We start from the raw sequence: 18,766 nt of genomic DNA, 5'->3' as shown, positions 1-18,766 counted from the left end.
TTGGTACTAAATCGCATTAGGGTTTTGTTTGACTGCATGGTTACAGAATCAAATCAAATAGATGCTTAGTTAAAAGAGCCTTAGCATTTAGGGTAGAACTGGTAAAACAGCAAAGTCTTTCCCACAGATTTTTATTGTTAAAGCTCTCCAGAGGGAAGCAGTAGCAATATTATTGATGTTAACATCTTCCCCTCCAACAATTTTCCTCCATGGATGAGCTCCAATATTGGAAGTGACTTTGACTGGATGGGAAGTGTTTTGGCAGGGAGCTATGGAAAATTAAGTACTGAGTGGAAGGAGGGTTCGGATCCTCTTACCCTTCTGATTATTTGCCTTAAAAATCAAACCTGCACAAGTCTACAGGGTGGGTAGTATAGCACACAGAGAAAGGAGTGATAAAATTTGCTAGGCTACAGTCTGTGAGGAACAGTCCTCCTCCCTTCGTGTATGCTCTGTTTACAATTCCCCCTGCATTTGCACCCATAAGCTTGTCTCTTACTTGCCTAGCAGCAAGGACCATGAGGTTGTGTAAACATCTGTACAGCTTTTTTATCTTCTACTTAACATTGTCATTTGCTCTAGAGGCCCTTTAACCCTGTTCATCTGAGGGATCAGCCAAAGAATGAAAAGCAGAATGGTGTGTGTGTGTGTGAAAGAGAGAGAGATGAGGATGGAAGGAGAGGCTGTGTCCATGTCTATTTCTCCATGGAATCCGCACTATGGGCTGCCTTTAGGAGATGTAGTACTTGTGTTGGAAGCCTCAAAAGTGGGACAGCATTAGATTTTAATCAGCAACAGAGGAGGCAGCTGAGGGGTAAATATGCTTTAATGCCTCTTAAGTACACTTTCCCTGCCCAATCCACTTTCCCCTGTTGGGCAGTGAAGTACAGTGGTGCCCCGCAAGACGAAATTAATTCGTTCTGCAATTTTTGTTGTCTAGCGAATTTTTCGTCTTGCGAAGCACGAAATCCCATAGGAATGCATTGAAAATCAATTAATGCGTTCCTATGGTCAAAAAAAGTCGAAACAAAGCCAAATTTGGTACAACAACAGTTTATTAACTGCTCTTTAAAGTCACACATACTGTAAAGAGCAGTTCAAAAATTGAAGGGAAAATAAATTAACTTTATAAACAAAACATGTCTTTGTTTTTAGACAAAGGAAACAAAGTCGCGAGACGTTTTCGTCTTGCGAAGCAAGCCCATAGGGAAATTTCGTCTTGCGAGGCAACTCGAAAACGGAAAAACCTTTCGTCTAGCGAGTTTTTTGTCTTGCGAGGCATTCGTCTTGCGAGGTACCACTGTAAAAAGAAACAAAAGCCTATCTAGCCAATTCAGAGGGGTTTTGTTAACTGGCTTCATTATTCAATTAAAATGTCTAACGGTGCTGTAGAAACTCATTTATAGAAAATGGTCTGGCACATTTAAAGGTTACTCATGTAAAGTAATTGCTTCCATTGGAATGTTATGTTCATATAGTATTCAGGAGTATTCACATAGGTGATACAATATAAAATCCAACATGCTAATGAGTTTCTAAAACTTATTTAAGAGTCATTCCCTATAGATAGGCCATGTTTGATTATTCTTTAAGTTTGCAATCTTATACAAACTGATTACAGTGTAAAATCTTACATGCACACTGAAATCACTAGGATTTTCTTCTGGATACGAGTGCATGGGATTGTGCTTTGAATCTTTCACCGTCTGTTGTATAAGTAAGAGTCCTCACATATAATTCCCAAGTATAAAACTCATTTAGCAAATAACTCATTCAAAGCAGTATGCTTCTGGTTTACAATGATAATCATTTTATAATGAGGAGCTCAGAAACGTTTAAGAAATTATTTCAAATCATCATTTTAAACAATATTTCTACTGACAACTCAGAAGTCCTCTCATGAATATGTAGGTTTTATATTGTATAGCTTCTACAAAATATTGGTAGAGCTTCATAAAATACAGTAAGAATAATTACTTCACTCTAATGTATATGATTCTATTTTTGCATGAAAGTACATTTGAAAACTAGCTGTGAGCTCAAAACTCAACAGACCATTTCCTAAAAATAAGAACAGTCTTCTCCAGCACATCTAAATATTTTATTTTTGTTTTAGGTATGGGTTGCTGCAACTTTAATGGCAACTTTCTGCAATTTTAAATCCCACACCTACAAAAAAAGTTTTAAGAACAGCTTACAACATATAATTTTAAAAAGCATAATGATTAATCTCCAGGTTTTGTGGCACCAGTTCTTATCCTGCTTATCTTCACGTGCTTTGGAGGTGTGGTAAGGTAGATTTCTACATCCATAATCTACAGTGTTATCTGCCAGTATCATGGTGTTGAAAAGTTGTGCGCTCCGCATGCAAGGATCAATGTGGCAATTGTTCTTGGTACGGAAGTATGAAGCTCTTCTGATTCCTAACTAATCCTCATTAATCTTACTCCTTGTACACAAGAAGAAATAGCAACTGCCTTTGTTAGCTCCCCTCTAATTTTTCTAGCAGTTAATTCTGTTTGTCTGTGTGATACACCAGATGCCTATTATGACCTTCAGAGGTGCGTAACACAGCAAAGACTAGTATGACGGCAAGTGAGGATACAAAACATGGAGAATCAGAAGGAAAGGAGAGCCAAAGAACACTCAGCCCTGGGTACAAAGCTCACAGAAAATAGAAAACAGCTACAGAAGCCTTGGGTGTGTGCCAGCACATTTCAGCCAGTCCCCTTAGAGCCACCCACAGAAGCCGGGCAAGGGGGATAAAGTGAAGGGACTGCCTCAGAAGAATGTACTTTGAATTAACCAGAAGTCTGCTAGTAATCCTTACTGCATTAATCCACTTGACGCTATCAATTTAAAAGAGGATCCCAGAAATAGGAGGTATTTGAATACCACCATCATAATTGATGTTCTGTAATCTTAGAAAATCAAGTCCTTTTAATATAGTGCCTTGTGGGGATATTTCCTAATGTTAGGTGGCAGTGCCACATTGTGGGTTCTGTCAGTTAGTGCAGCAAGTACTGTTTCCCACTTCCTCAGGATACCCCCTAAATTGCAGGATGTTCAACCTGAATGGATTAGACAGGTACAGGAAGTTTACTTTTAAGATGCTATTTTATTAATTTATAGATCATATAATTTACTCCTTTCATATTTCTGGGAAGCATGTTGATCCTCCAATTTACTGAGCGCAGGTGTGAAACATGTAATCTTGATCTACCTCAGTCTGGATCAGCAGCGTAGCGTGAGTTGTCAGCACCCGGGGCAACGCAAGTAATTTGCGCCCCCTAACCCGGGGCAAGGCTCGTAATTTGCGCCCCCCAACCCCTAACCTGCGAGTTGCCGCTGGCGCTGCCGCCCAAACAACGCCGCTTGCCCGGAGGGAGGGGGGCAGAGAGGCGAGGAAAATGCAACGGCCCAGCAGCTGCAGCAGCAGCGGCGGAGGCGGGGCTGTGAGGAGGGGCTGCCTGGTGCGTCCTCCGCGGCGAGCGCTGAGAGCCGCTGCCTGCCGGGCGCCTTCAGCCCGGACGCGCACACAGCTCGTCGGTTCCGCGAGACATGCGGCTCTGCTACAGCCTGCGCCCGAGGCTGTTCGGCGACTCCAGAGGCAGCGAGCGCGCCCCCCCAGATGTTGTGCCCGGTGCGGCCTGCCCCCCTTGCACCCCCCACGCTACGCCACTGGTCTGGATTCAGGTGGTTTTGAGACCTAGTCAGCATTAGTGGTCCTGATGGATGACCTTGATCACAGGAGAGTGTGACCCTGCAGCTCACTCTTTTTTGACAACAATCATGGTACCCACTTGGACCAGCAGTGTTGGGTGGGGATTTGTGGCACTTTACTTCACTGGTTTTGTTCCTTTCTGCAGGAGCTTTCAGAGAATGACTCTGGAGGACTATAAACCCCTGGCATTTTTACTATTGGGTCTCTCACGGTACCATCACATCCCCAATGCTTCTAAACATCTACCAGGTTACCTAAATAACCACCTTATCCCTTATAAACCAGCCAGATCACAGCACTCTTCTGAAGCCCTCCGGACATAGATAAGGTTTCTACGGGAACCAACATTTAGCATAGCAGCACAGGTGCTCTGGAACATTGTTTCAAGACTTACCACTTTGATAATTTGTCACCGATAAAAGTTGCTTTCTCCACTCATTTTTAGATTATTTATTTGATTCCTTGTTGGTAATTTGATCTGTATTTTATGTTGTTTTATTGTACAGTATACTGCCATTATTTTTTTCTATGACTTGGCAGTTCATACACTTAGAAACAGAAAATAAATAAACAATGTAGAGAAATTCCAGAACTGCGTAAGTACAGTGGTACCTCGGGTTAAGTACTTAATTTGTTCCAGAGGTCCATTCTTAACCTGAAACTGTTCTTAACCTGAAGCACCACTTTAGCTAATGGGGCCTCCTGCTGCCGCCGCGCCACCGGAGCACGATTTCTGTTCTTATCCTGAAGCAAAGTTCTTAACCCAAGGTAATATTTCTGGGTTAGCGGAGTCTGTAACCTGAAGCGTCTGCAACCTGAAGTGTATGTAACCCGAGGTACCACTGTACACAAAATGTTGTGAGAGGGAAAGGACCATATCAGAGCCAGTACTGATAGGAAGGCAATTAGGACTATGCAAGGACTAAGATCAATGGATGATTTTGGGCTTGCGGTTCAGGTTTTGGATAGTGAAGGTCTGTAAGTCATGAGTTATTAGACTGAAGGCTGCAGCATCTGTTACATGGCTAAAAGGGTTTGGCAACATGGTTAACAAAGTCTATGTAGCAGGGGTTGAATAAAGCTTAGGGTTTTTTACACGTTGATATGTATTTGATTATCTTTTCACACCCAGCTCAGAAATACCATCTCCCCTCAAAGGAGTACAAAGACAAGCTTTCTAACAGAAAGAATGCCCTTTCAGAAGAGCTATTGCATGTTCCTGCTATACTGAGATCACCCAATTAATCAGATACATTAAATGCTGATTTCCCCCGAGTTTAATGACAGTACAAAACATCAGAAAAACCAACAGTTCTACATGCATCCCTTGGCCAATCATATACATGGTACTGGTCCTTTTTATCCACACTAACACAAGGAGCAATTTCCCTTTCCTGGTTCTGATCAAAAGGACATATACTATTAACAATAGCTATGAAGTACTGACCAATGTTTCAGTTCATAATCCATTTACTCCAAAGCTGTCCTAGTAACGTACATTGGATTGATCCAGAATAAATGGCATCTGAACTATAAACCAGTTAGCTCACAATAATTTTACTATTAAAAATAAAGGGAATGACAAGTACAGGTCTGCTTTTACTTATACAGGTTACAGAATAGATGCCTTGTACAAAAAAACAACAACAATCACACAGCACATTTAGTTCTGCTTGGAGAAGTACTCTCTACTCTTCTGAACATCAGGCTTGATAGTGTCTTTCCCAGGATGCCAGCCAGCAGGACACACTGAGGAGATAATAATATTAATTTTTAAGTTACTCCTGGAGTACATACAAAGAACTAAGTTGTTATGTCCATCACTAGACTTCACACAAGATGACTTGGATCACTACAAGCTCTGTCATCTATTTGATGTCATCTTCTGGAACTAGCAGCAGTCACCACCCCACCTCTCCTACAGATGGGCTTCTTGATGCAATTGTGTACCTGAGTTGTACAGGACAGCTGCCTCTTGGAAAAACCGAAGCGATTCAGTGTTTATGCATCTAAAATACTAGCCAAATAAATGCCTGACAGCAACAGAAGACTGAAATAAAGACTGAGAGCAGGGAGGTTGGATGGAATATGGGCCAGAGTTGAGAGTGAAAGACTAGTATTATGTGTCCATTGAAAAATAACAGCTGAAAGAGTCACTTTGAGGGACTGAATGAAATAGGAATGAGATTAGAGAGCCAATGAGAGGCATATGTAGAAAAAGAAAGACATTATGAAATGAAATTATGAAAAAGTCTGTACACAGTCCTGGACGTTATGTTCCTTAAGTAAATACATGTTTCTGTTTTAACTGTTCTGGTCAGGGTAGAGTCTAACGTAAATATATTTCATTGACTAAGAATATAAAGGAGGAGCCCTATTGCTTTCTGTAAGTAAATAGGTGGTTGATGCAGGTATTTTAAGGAAAGTCTTGATTCAGTGAAAAAGGAGGAATGCCCTTACTGCCCACCTGGAAACAAACCTTTGCAAGGGAGCCTGGGAATATCACAATATGGTGGCAATGTGGCGGAATAGTAATATATAAGGGTTATAACTGACATTTATTTGTTGGCAGTAGGGAAGGAAAAAAGGGTGCATGTTGTGCCTTGAGGGGGCACAAAATATACCGTATTTTTCTGCGTATAAGTCTAGGGTTTTCCCCTAAAAAATAATGTTAAAAATTAGGGGACGTCTTATATATGGATAGTGCTGAGGTTGGATTGATGATTGGTTGTTGCTGCAAAAATAAATGGGGGTGTCTTATAGACGGAAAAATACGGTATGTTCTGTAGGAAATGGCCTCAACAAGAATCCCACAGAGAAGACAAGCAAATAATGTGAGGTACCAACGCTTTCCCTAACACAGTCCCCAAATGCAACATTTGAGATTTCTTCCCATGGGAATGAATGGTAGCTACTCACTTATGTGGGAAAATGCTACTGTGTATATGGGATACTGTCTTTACAGGGACAGCAGTTACTGTCTACCTCTGACTCTAGTTTCTCGGTGGAAAGATGTTCTGCCCCTCCACCAGCTGTCAATACTATCTCTTATTTGTCCTGTAGATATGGCTAGAAACAAGAGAGACTCTTAAAAGCCTATTTCTATTTACCTGTTCCTGGACTTTTTGTTAGCCATACAAGATGCTACTCAAGAATTGGATTTTTATCAATGAGATACTGTTTTAGAGAACTATAGTCCTAGATTTTCACATTTATGTTTCTTTAAACATAGTATCCCCTTTTGCAGGGAAGAGGATACACCATGAACTGTTAAGTGCATCCTCCTTTTTCACTGAGAAACTTACTGCAGTTCATGCTTGCCTAGCCTGAACTTGACAGTCTTACCTTCTCCATGTTTGTCTGTAAACTGAAAAGCCTGAACTAGCCGGAGTGTTTCATCAACTGAGCGACCGACAGGGAGATCATTGATTGTGATCTGGCGCAAGATTCCCTTATCATCAATGATGAAGAGGCCCCTAAAGAGAAAAGGCACACACACAAACACTTAAATGTATGGTGGCAGAATACAAAAAACTACAAGCTAGCATTCAATACCAAGTTCTGTCCCCTTTTAGTTCTTCTGAAAACATCAAAACCAGTTCTCTTAAGATCTGGTACAACTTCCACCCTATATATAAATTAAAAGCAAAACTATATAGAGACTCATTTGCAATTCCAAGCACTAAAACCTATATAGAACATTTCATAAAGGAATGTGGTAAAACTTCCTATGTACAGCCTCTTCACCTTTTACCCTTCAAGAGACTTCTAATTTGAATGTTCAGACTTTTGTTACAAGATACTAGCACTATTCTAAAGAACAGAGTTTAAATTTGAATTGGTGTTTTTCAACCCAGGTGCTGATAGCGGATCTGGGAAGATGCCAAACGGAGATTGCACATATTCACACATCCACTTTCCTCTTCCCAGTGAAAAGGACATTCATAATTAAGGGCAGCCTTATCAACAGGGCTAGTAAAGTGTGCATGTTGACTCAAAACTTGCATCACTTATTTTCTGTGGGCTTCTCCCTCTGATTAAGTTTTATCTTTTAGAACCTTTATCATGCAGTGCTCTATATACCACAAGTCACTAAGAGGCTGCAGTGGTAACCTTACCTGTAGGAAATGCCTTCATCTTCTTTTAATACTCCATACTTTTTAGAAATTTCACGGTTTGTGTCAGACACCAAGGGAATACGCATGCAGCCTAGTCCACCCTGTTTTTTGGGTGTGTTGATCCTGTTAACAAGAAGAAGAAAGGCCTTTATAAAGCAGGTTAGTATTTCAGTAATATCCTTGTCCTTCTGTACACTTACACATTCGACTGCAGCAGAATATCTAAGAGATTCAGTGGTCTTTGCAAAAAAGGCAGTGACCCAAAACTTCCTGTCTAGTTTCAAGCGCATGTTACTGGAGTGGTGTGGGAACAGCTTCCTATTGGTCTGGTTCCACACTGCTCTTATAATATCCAATAAAGGAAACCCACATGGTTCTTACCATTCTTACCATAATGGCCAGAGAAGCAGCTTCATTGGGTCTAAGGTTACAGCTCAAGCTGCTCAAGTTCAGGGACTTAAGATGACTACACTTACAAAGCTACAGGACTGGATCAGAACAGGATTGTGAAGGGTGGGCGCAAAACCCTTAACCAACCCCCTTTCTAGCACAAATTGATTTGTGAGCAGGATAGTGTTTTCTCTCTCTTGCACAGGACATGAGGCTGGGTTAGTGGAAAAAAGAAATAGCTGGCAATAGTCACTTGTTGGTAGCTGCTTCTTTCACCCATTTAACAGGCTTATAATCATAGAATCATAGAGTTGGAAGAGACCACAAGGGCCATCGAGTCCAACCCCCTGCCAAGCAGGAAACACCATCAGAGCACTCCTGACATATGGTTGTCAAGCCTCTGCTTAAAGACCTCCAAAGAAGGAGACTCCACCACACTCCTTGGCAGCAAATTCCACTGTCGAACAGCTCTTACTGTCAGGAAGTTCTTCCTAATGTTTAGGTGGAATCTTCTTTCTTGTAGTTTGGATCCATTGCTCCGTGTCCGCTTCTCTGGAGCAGCAGAAAACAACCTTTCTCCCTGCTCTATGTGACATCCTTTTATATATTTGAACATGGCTAACATATCACCCCTTAACCTCCTCTTCTCCAGGCTAAACATGCCCAGCTCCCTTAACCGTTCCTCATAAGGCATCGTTTCCAGGCCTTTGACCATTTTGGTTGCCCTCCTCTGGACATGTTCCAGTTTGTCAGTGTCCTTCTTGAATTATGGTGCCCAGAACTGGACACAGTACTCCAGGTAAGGTTTGACCAGAGCAGAATACAGTGGCACTATTACTTCCCTTGATCTAGATGCTATACTCCTATTGATGCAGCCCAGAATTGCATTGGCTTTTTTAGCTGTCGCGTCACACTGTTGGCTCATGTCAAGTTTGTGGTCAACCAAGACTCCTAGATCCTTTTCACATGTACTGCTCTCAAGCCAGGTGTCACCCATCTTGTATAACTTTTAACGTAGGAGACCCCCAGAGAATAAAAAGGCTGAGGTCCAAATATTCTTACCAGGCAAGATGGCAAAAGTGAGAGTCGACAGAAGCACCAATCACTTCGCAGTTGATTTTTCTAAACTCCTCGGATCTGTCACTGAATGCAATGATCTCAGTTGGGCAGACAAAGGTAAAGTCAAGTGGATAGAAGAAGAACACAACATATTTCCCTGGAGAAGAAGGTAACAAGTTAAGATTCCCACCACAGCAAAGCTGGAAGCAATTCAAAGGTCACAAATTTCTGATTCCAAACATTAACAGCTTTGTGGCATTCTACCCCAGAGGTGCCCCTTTTTTGGCATGGCAGGCCAGTTGTTTATGTTCTGCCACCATGGCTAGCAAACTTTGCACATGATCACCTTACCTGCCAGTCATCTGATGTCATACTGGCACCAGTTGATTTGACAGGTGAGTTGGCCTACTAGGGAGGGGAAGAGAGAGCTATATACATCACAAAGCAGGATTGAACTCCCTGGGCATCTGCCACACCTGAGGTCACATATGGGGCAGGTGGGTGTGGTTTAAGAAAAACAGCCTAGTGAGCCTAGTTTGGACTGTAGGCTGAAGGTTTCCCACCCATGCTCTCTTCTCTCCTTGATCTCCAAATAAACAAAAGAAGTGCTGCAAATAAAAGTCATGACTATTTTCTTCCAAGCTAGCAGAAGTGACACATGCAAGGACAACATACATACTAGAACAAAATAGGGTACATACTAGAACAGAATAGGGTACCTACATGCAGATGTGTTAGTAACTTTCTGAGGACTTGCAATACTATCCAATGCATTTTTGTGAATGCCAACAAAACTTCCATTTCAGAACCAAAGAAGGTTATGTTGTTAAGTTAGGGTTTTATACATGTCACATACTTATCAGTACCTCAGTAAACCATTGCCTACAAATACAACATGCTTTATTGCACTTACCTTTGTACTGAGAGAGTGAGATTTCTTTGAATTGCCCATCTGGCATTACAGCCGTGGCCAGAAAGTCTGGGGCTGGCTTCCCAATGTGAGCATCTCCTGCTGACATTCTGACTGGAGCTGGAGAAAGTTTGAACTTGTTAGGTTCTGTGGCTTTTACAATGACCCACCCCAGAAGAGGAAACCCATTAGCAAAAGTTTAGCATACATTTAAAATACAATTTAGAATGTGCTGGACTGAAGAGAACTACTGCAGGTTTGTCAAGATATTGTTGGAACAACTATTTAATTACCTCAGTATTTGGACCAAAAGAAAAAGAACCTTCACTATCTGTATATTCAATACTTTTAAAAAACACAATCAATGTAGCACACAAAACAGATGTTGAATGTTCCACACGCTTTAATTTAAGCAGTATCTGCTGAGTTATAAACTCCATGGGTACAAGTAAGTAAACTCTACTTTTACCCTTCAGTATCTACTCTGCAGCACGGGGGAGCCTTCAGCCCAAGAGGTTATTTCAGGCAAGCAAGCTACGCCCATACTCTTTGATTTCAAACTACGTACCATATTTTTCGCCCCATAGGATGCACTACCCTATAGGACGCACCTAGTTTCTTTGGGGGGGGGAATAAAGAAAAAAAATTATCCCCCCCCAGGCACAGGGCTGGCGCGGGGGAAGACCGAGCTTCCCCCGACCCCAGACCCCAGAACAGCCTGCTATCCGCAAGCCTAAGGAGCCACGCCAGTCTCCCCAGGCTTGCGGAGAGCTGCGTGAAGCCCGGGCGCGCTCTTCAGTGCGGCCGAGGCTTCGGAATGCAGGCAGCTCTACGCAACCTTTGGGAGCCCGGCGCAGCTTCCCGCCGAGCTCCCGATGGTTGCGCAGAGCTGCACGAAGCCCAGGAGCGCAGGCAGCTCTGCGCAACCTTTGGGAGCCCGGCGCGGCGGCTTCGCGCCGGGCTCCCACGGGTTGCGCAGAGCTTCCTGAAGCCTGGAGAGCGAGAGGGGTCGGTGCGCACTGACCCCTCTCGCTCTCCAGGCTTCAGCGAAAGCCTGTATTCGCCCCATAGGACGCACACACATTTCCCCTTCATTTTTGGAGGGGGAAAAGTGCATCCTATAGGGCGAAAAATACGTTACATGGGCAAAGGAAAGCGGCCCCACCCACCAAAGTTGAACTGCAGAGTATGAAGTTGCAATAGGAGTCATAGGGCCCCTCTGCCAAAGGTTTGCATAAATAATGATGAGAAAGGCCAAATGCCATCATGCATGCAGCCAGAAATTCATTCTAAAATATGTGATTCAACTAAGTTTATTTTGCCACATAATTTTAAATATCTGACCCTTAACACAACCAAATTTTCTACTGTGATTGCAGCCAAGCATCACACTGCATTAGCATAGTTTTTAAGATCTAATAAGACTCAAGAGTACATACCAATCACCTTTAAATTCCAACATTAATTGTCTCAACAGAGCAGAAAAAGATTAGATGTGTGCATCCTGCCATCTTTAAGCAAACTGGAAAGATACTGAGGGAAGCACTCAGTCAAGTGTAAATGTATCAATTTTGTTTTATTCATAGATTCACAGAACTGTAGAGTTGCAAGAGACCCTCAAGGGTCATCTAGTCCAACCCCCTACAGTGCAGGAATCTCAGCTAAAGCATCCATGACAGATGGGCATCCAACCTCCACTTCAAAACCTCCAAGGAAGGAGAGTCCACAACCTCCCAAGAAAGTCTGTTCCACTGTCCAACAAGAGACACTTCAAGGAATAATCTATACTAACAATAGGAACATGAAACTTAACAGCATTATGTAGAACAAGAGTGGCTATTCTCCAGTTTAGGGCCTAATCCAACCCTCCCACAAGCATTTTCCCCCTTCCCACCATCACCCATGGGGCAGCAGGGGCAAAATGAAAAAAATATTAGATGCAGAACTGGGTTGGGGAGTGGAAAACTGTACCCTCTAGACTAAAATTATAAAAGTATTTATATACCACCATCTGCTAAAGTATCAAGGCGGTATACAGTAAGTATATAATAAAATGCAAAACTATTAAAAATATAAAATTAAAGGTAATGTGAAATATGCATTCTAAGCATATTTAATAAGGATGGCTGCAAACAGTTCCTAAAGGAGAAATCTGATAACCACATGAGGAGTAATAATTCCCCTTCTGGTGATCTGCCTGGATCAGCTGCATAGGGAGGGTTGTCTGACTCTGTGAGTGCATGCACATGTATGTGAAAGTGTGTACAGCCTCCAGATGTTTGAATGTGACCCTCGGGCTAAAAAATTGAAAAGGAATTTTAAACCACAATACATTTTAGTGGCTTTAGTAGTTCCCCATCAGTGTTCGAAACTCCTATTGTTCTAGGCGCATTTTGTGACAGGGAATTTCATGAGGGTAAGCAGTTTCTGAGCTCTGAGTGCAGTACTGCACCTAAGATTTCAGAATAAATATTCAGAGTGGAAGGAAAGGAGGACCTTTTTCTGCCTCTCCACTTCTAGCTACTCTCTGACAACTGGAGAAGAAACCCTCTTAAGAATATTAGGGCAAGGACTAGACCATGTGAAAAATGAACATAATATTTTAGCTGCAGTTCATTCATTTTCAGCTTTGTATTCTTGTTATAAAAAAGGGCGCCTAAACATTCCGTTGTTGCACCCATAACCTAGGTTTAAGGCGCCATTTAGCTCTGATATTTCATAGCTCAGTTTCTAACACTGTTCCCCATACAACTTGGCTCTAGCACAAGAAAATAACAGCTGCGTTATTTTAAAAGTAAGCCTTGAGATTAGCTGTGTAATGCACAAGAAGTATTCCAAGTATAAACTTAGTACATCCCAAAACAGGCAACGGTGCACAAATCAGAGTTCCAGATGATCATCTTAACCCCCAATATGCCAAAAATAATAGTAACACTACTCAAATCAGTGCAGTTAACTTTAAACGGTTTAGTTTTCCATTACGCAATTGTATGGAAATGAAACCGATAAGAGGAAATTCGTTCATAACTAGCTAGCCTTCGCCATTTCAACTCTCTTGCACACTGTACAATTCGCTTACACACTGCACATTCGCTAAATTCCATGGAGCTCAGTAGCACCTTTTCAGGTACCTGAGCCCAGGGCTACAACCTCGATCTTACTCTATAATTACATTTAAAAACTGCCACCTTTCGTGGAACACAAGACAACGGCCCCTAACCCGCGGAGGCAGCAGCCTTCCAACTCCCAAATTCTCTATTTTGTGTCCAAGCATCCCCACTTCTCTCCCTACCAAAATAAATGCAAGCTTCGCGCCCAACCAAACCCACCATCAGCCCATTGAAACGACCAGCGAAAGGAGCCGGCGGCCAACCCAACAGCAGCAGGCGCGGCCAGAACCGCGACGTCCTTTTAAGTTCATTGACTTAATAGCACAATTTCACTTAATAGCTCGGGCGTCGATCGCACCCAGAGCTTTTCCACGCCCTGCAGGCTGCACTTCCCAACTTCCGAGCCTCTTTAAACCGGGATCTTTTGTTGCGCCAGGAAACCGAGGCGAAGAAGAACTCAGCTCAGCTCTCCCTCCACCTGTTGGGCTACCAGGCGCCGGGGAGCAAAGCCCAGTTAAGTTACACACAAACTCAGAGATCTCCATCAGGAAACAGTCTACAATTAATTTGACACACAAAACAGCAAATCTCAAATACTATCAGGAAGCACATTCTATTACAGCAAACGAACAAAACCTGTACGAACTGCAGGCCAGCCCTGCCCTGGCCCAGATTCTCATTTTGGACGGCGGAGAGAGGTATGCTTTACCTAATGCGAAATTATCCGCTTCCTCAAATATCCTCTTGCCGCTCCCGGCTCGAAACAAAAAAAGATCCAGCCCTGCAGGCAGTGCCCCTTCTGTTTTATACCTTCTCAACTCTCGCGAGAGCACGAAGCCGAAGAACTTGTCGGTTGGCACCTCCTTCCCGGCTCTCCTGCTTTCTGGCGTAGCTGCTGCGCCAGCATGACTTTGCATTTTGCCGCTTTTTGTTCGCTAGCATAACTTTTGGTGGTGCTGGTTTTAGAATCGGGTGTTGTTTTTGTAGTTGGTGGGTGGGAATCGGGGCCAACTGTACTGCACAGATCATGATAGTTTTTTTGGGGGGGAAAGGTGCCCCCTCCCCTTCGGCAGATCGCGTGGGGAGGGGAAGAAACGTGAATTCCAGCTTCAGAGTGATGGTTGCATTAGACTCGGGTTTTATGGGTGATGCAAAACATGCATGACTACAAAGCGACGGCGAAGGTGGTTGCAGTCGTTTCACTTAAACCGTGTTGTGCAACCGATCTGAATTGAAAATGCAAAGTCATGTGGAATAGACAGTTTGCTGTGTGAAAGGGAAGGACTTGGCTTGGGGATTTGCCCAGTTAACACCACAGCTCAGTCACAAAGATGGAGCTTGAGCAAAACTTGGGTCACATAAGGAATTCCGTTTTCAAACAGATGTAACACGTTGGCATTTAAACTATCACGTCCCTTTGTTGTAAAAATGTGGAAACCTCATGGATTCTATTCATTCCTGAGATCCTTCATTTCACAACTTTAGTTTTCGGTGTAGACATGTACATTGCTTCAGACAAGTTGGGTTCCTGCCATACAATTTACAACTGAACTCTTCCTTGCTGACATAGGAATAGTCATAATATATTTATTTAAGGATCATACCAAAGGCCTGTCCAGTATCATGTTCCCCACAATGCACAATCAGGTGCCCCCTGGAAGGCCAAAAGCAGGAGGTGAAAACACATCCCTCTGCCTTTGTTGCTCTAGAGCAGAAGTATCAAAGTACTTCTGAACCTGTAAGTGATATATAATCAACATGACTAACAATAGCTACCTACAGTCTCCCATCTTCCTCTATAATGAACTCAAAATTGCTGTCCCACAAAGCAAAAGACAATGGCCTGTAAATCTTCAATACAAGCAGCATTCATACACAAAATTCTCCATTTTGTGTCCAAGCATCCCAGACAACACACTGTTAACAATATGAGTAGTAAGGGTAAAGGGACCCCTGACCATTAGGTCCAGTCGTGGCCGACTCTGGGGTTGCGGCGCTCATCTCGCTTTATTGGCCAAGGGAGCTGGCGTACAGCTGCCGGGTCATGTGGCCAGCATGACTAAGCCGCTTCTGGCGAACCAGAGCAGCGCACGGAAACACCATTTACCTTCCTGCCGGAGCGGTACCTATTTATCTACTTGCACTTTGATGTGCTTTTGAACTGCTAGGTTGGCAGGAGCAGGGACCGAGCAGCAGGAGCTCACCGCCAACCTTCTGATTGGCAAGCTCTAGGCTTAGTGGTTTAGACCACAGTGCCACCTGCATTGTAGTAGTACTAGCACCTATTTTTTTACTAGAAAATGCACTGATTGTAAGTAGTATAAAATTCAATAAAATTGCTTTGTCAGTTTTCTGCTGGAATTACAACACTGAATAGCCAATAGTTCTGTTCAAACAGGTTTTATAAAATGGGAGTTGCCTGGATGTGGATTTTTCCAGATTACCTTTGGGCTGTTAGTGGTGAGAGAGTGTTACTTTACGCTCAGAGGCATATACTATTATTAACCATTGATGTGCACATTATCCTGCAAGGCCAAATAAAGCCACATTTTCAGTCACTTAGCTGTAACTGCAAGCAAACAGAAACTCAGTATTTTGTTGATTCAGCCAAAAACAACATTATCAACAGTGTTTGCAAAATACCAGTGCCATATTTCCTTGTAACCAGGGAGGTGGCATGTTACTGGATAATCTATTTTTCCTATTTGAAGGTTAATTATTTTAAAATCTCTGCTATTCATTAGTTAGTCTTATTCACATGAGCCATTCTCTTGTCAGTGGCTCATACATGCTGCTTCGAATAGCTTATTCATCTGTTCTCTTCAACTCAGGTATTTATTGTTGCTTTATTTTCTCTCTGCTCAACTTTCTTATGCAACTTTTCTGTTCCTTTCCTCTGGGATACCTCTTTTTTACTTTGATTCCAAGAGACAGATAACACTGTGGAGAAGTAATCATGTGAGAAGCCAAATGGGGATTTGTTTCTGTACCTCTGAGATGTATGGATTTGGGCCAAATGACTGCAGTAATCATGAAGGTTGACTGAGAGGAATAATTAATCATTTCAGAGGCAAATAACACCTGCCCCAAGTCCCAGTTGCTTTTAAATGCATGTCAGTGTTTCCATTTATTGAAACAATATTTCCATTTTAATGCTATGCTACTTCTCAGATACAGGCTGCTATAACATTATTGTAAAGAATCAAGAGTTTGAATTAGTATGTACAGTATTATGGAATAACAACACTCAGGACTGGTGATTATATAATCCAGGAGGAGGAAAAACGAGATGGACAAACTAATTCAATAAATGTTTACTCAGAAGTAAGACACACAAAAAGTTCAATGCACACTTCCAAGTAGGTTTGAACTCATTGAATTCAGTGAGGCTTACTTATGGGTAACCAAGTTTAGTATTGAAACACTGTGCTAGATTAGAAGTATGATTGAACTGATCCACTATGATTTTTTTCATGGATTATGTTGCAAGAATAATGATCTGAAACTCAGTGTTTAATTCTTTTAAAAACATAATATTATACAGGATAATATTCTTATCTTTTGGGTTTATGTTTAACTTTATTTTATATGATTTGAACAGTGTATTTGAAATTCATGACTATAAAATGCTAATCTGAGGGGGGAAAGGAAAGATGGATTAATCAATAACAGCAGAATTAATATCTAAAGTCCAAGCCACATGTACAAGTGTGCAAAATAGTAAGGAATATGTCACATATTACCAACTCCCTATACGAAAGGAAATAATGTATTAATGTATTTATTCGTAAATGTAAATTATATAATATCTCTCTGTGTAAATTCATAATCTAAAGAGGTCTAGAAACTATCCATTAAAAGTATCAATTAGGGAGATCTAGAAAACAATCTGGATTTTTTTAAACTAAGTGAAAGAACCGGAGCTGGTACAAGACTTTTTGCTGCCTGATGCAGAAAAGCAAATAAAAAAACACTACCACCACCCAATCCCTAAGGCTGGCCAAGTTATTTTGACACCAGAGGCAGAAAATCCCACATGTAGTACTTCTCCCTTGGAGTAAAAATACAATAGCAATACATTAAATAGCTTAAAAAATTTGCTACTCTTTCATGACACGCAATATCATCTGTCTGAGGCTGCTACTTCACTCTACTTAATGTTACAACAGGTTCGGGGTGGGGGGAGAGGAATGCAGGTGTTACTGCACATGATTTATCTCCTTAAATTACTTCATATGCCAGTGGTCTACTCATGCAAGCCATATAATCTCTTCAGTGGGAGTTCATGAAGGGTCACAGGAACTACATTCATAATAAGAATTACTGTATACCAAGATACAGTGTTTCTAACTATTTTACAATTTATTATGGTTCATATTTTGAATTGGATAGATATGGGGGCACCAAAATATTTTAAGTGCTTAGGGCCTCTAAAACTCTTAATCTGGCCCTGCCCAGACGAAAAGCCCCACTTCTTGGCCTTGCTGATGTGATCCAAAGGAAAGCAGGGCAATACATTGGGCACCATCATGGCTGCAGGAGTTGCTGGAAGGAGTTGTACAAGATGCCATCCAACCATTTTAGGGATTCCAATCCAGATTTGTGTAGTTTAATTCTTAGCCTTATCTTCTCCCTAAGATGTCCTGCAAGGCATGGGGTACGGGGGACAAATATAGACTTGATTATCAATGGCTGAGTTTGTCAGAAGCAAGTAGCAGATTGAGACTGCAATCCTAACTCCATTTACCTGGTAGCAAGTCCATGCTGAATATTGTAGGGTTTACTTCTGAGTAGGCATGTTTGGTACTGCATTCTTGATCTCCAACCCATCTACGTAAATGAGGCCTGGTGTTTGTTGAAATTCCTTTATCCACACAACTCTTAGGTGCAGGAGTCCTATCCTCTTGCATCTGGCTACCTGTATACAGTATATAAGTGAATGATTTCTATTCACACCTGCGGAGAAAGGTAAAGTACTGCATTTGAAAACAATTGTGTAGGGAAGGCAAAACATGCCCGCTCCAGAGACTAGACCCAGCTTCCATTGCCAAGGGATCTCACTCCTTGCTACATTGTGCAATTATGACTAAAACAATGCCTATTATTATGATAGGTGGAGAAGATAAGGAAGAAATGTTTGTATTTTACAAACACTTAATAAATTTTATTTCTTTGTCACACTGGGGAGGAAGGACGTGTCACTTCAGCCCATTCACACATTGAAATAATGCATGTGGGAGAGCCAGTGTGGTGTAGTGGTTAAGAGCGATGGACTCGTAATCTGGGGAACCGGGTTTGCTTCCCCGCTCCTCCACATGCAGCTGCTGGGTGACCTTGGGCCAGTCACACTTCTCTGAAGTCTCTCAGCCTCACTCACCTCACAGAGTGTTTGTTGTGGGGGAGAAAGGGAAAGGAGATTGTTAGCCGCTTTGAGACTCCTTAAGGGGAGTGAAAG

At 42.1% G+C, this 18,766-nt stretch overlaps 1 protein-coding gene across 2 annotated transcripts; it reads right to left on the bottom strand.

The window, feature by feature from the left end:
* Window positions 1-4,985: 4,985 nt before the first annotated feature.
* On the bottom strand, window positions 4,986-14,172 carry PRDX1 (peroxiredoxin 1). Of its 2 annotated transcripts, none has more exons than XM_081195585.1 (6): window positions 14,021-14,172; window positions 10,205-10,321; window positions 9,295-9,448; window positions 7,843-7,965; window positions 7,070-7,200; window positions 4,986-5,473 (listed from the first exon to the last, which is right to left on the bottom strand). In XM_081195585.1, exons 2-6 carry the CDS (start codon window positions 10,308-10,310, stop codon window positions 5,388-5,390), a joined length of 600 nt encoding a protein of 199 aa, XP_081051711.1. In that variant the 5' UTR covers window positions 10,311-10,321; window positions 14,021-14,172; the 3' UTR covers window positions 4,986-5,387. The 2 variants fall into 2 exon arrangements, with proteins under 2 accessions (XP_081051711.1, XP_081051712.1); XM_081195586.1 differs by having other exon boundaries at window positions 10,205-10,315; window positions 14,021-14,139.
* Between the last annotated feature and the right edge of the window lie 4,594 nt (window positions 14,173-18,766).

The sequence above is a fragment of the Podarcis bocagei genome, assembly GCF_964188305.1.
Source record: "Podarcis bocagei genome assembly, chromosome: 5".
Classification (NCBI taxonomy): Eukaryota; Metazoa; Chordata; class Lepidosauria; order Squamata; family Lacertidae; genus Podarcis; species Podarcis bocagei.
The sequence above is the reverse complement of the archived record's forward strand: the minus strand, read 5'-3'. Positions and strand labels throughout refer to the sequence as shown.

Coding starts and splice junctions, on each gene's coding strand:
- PRDX1 (XM_081195585.1), bottom strand. CDS start 10,310: ATGTCAGCAGGAGATGCTCACATTGGGAAGCCAGCCCCAGACTTTCTG. Junction 7,966..9,294: donor CACTTTTGCCATCTTGCCTG/GTAAGAATATTT, acceptor TCTTGTTAACAG/GATCAACACACCCAAAAAAC. Junction 5,474..7,069: donor TACAGACAAACATGGAGAAG/GTAAGACTGTCA, acceptor TTATCTCCTCAG/TGTGTCCTGCTGGCTGGCAT.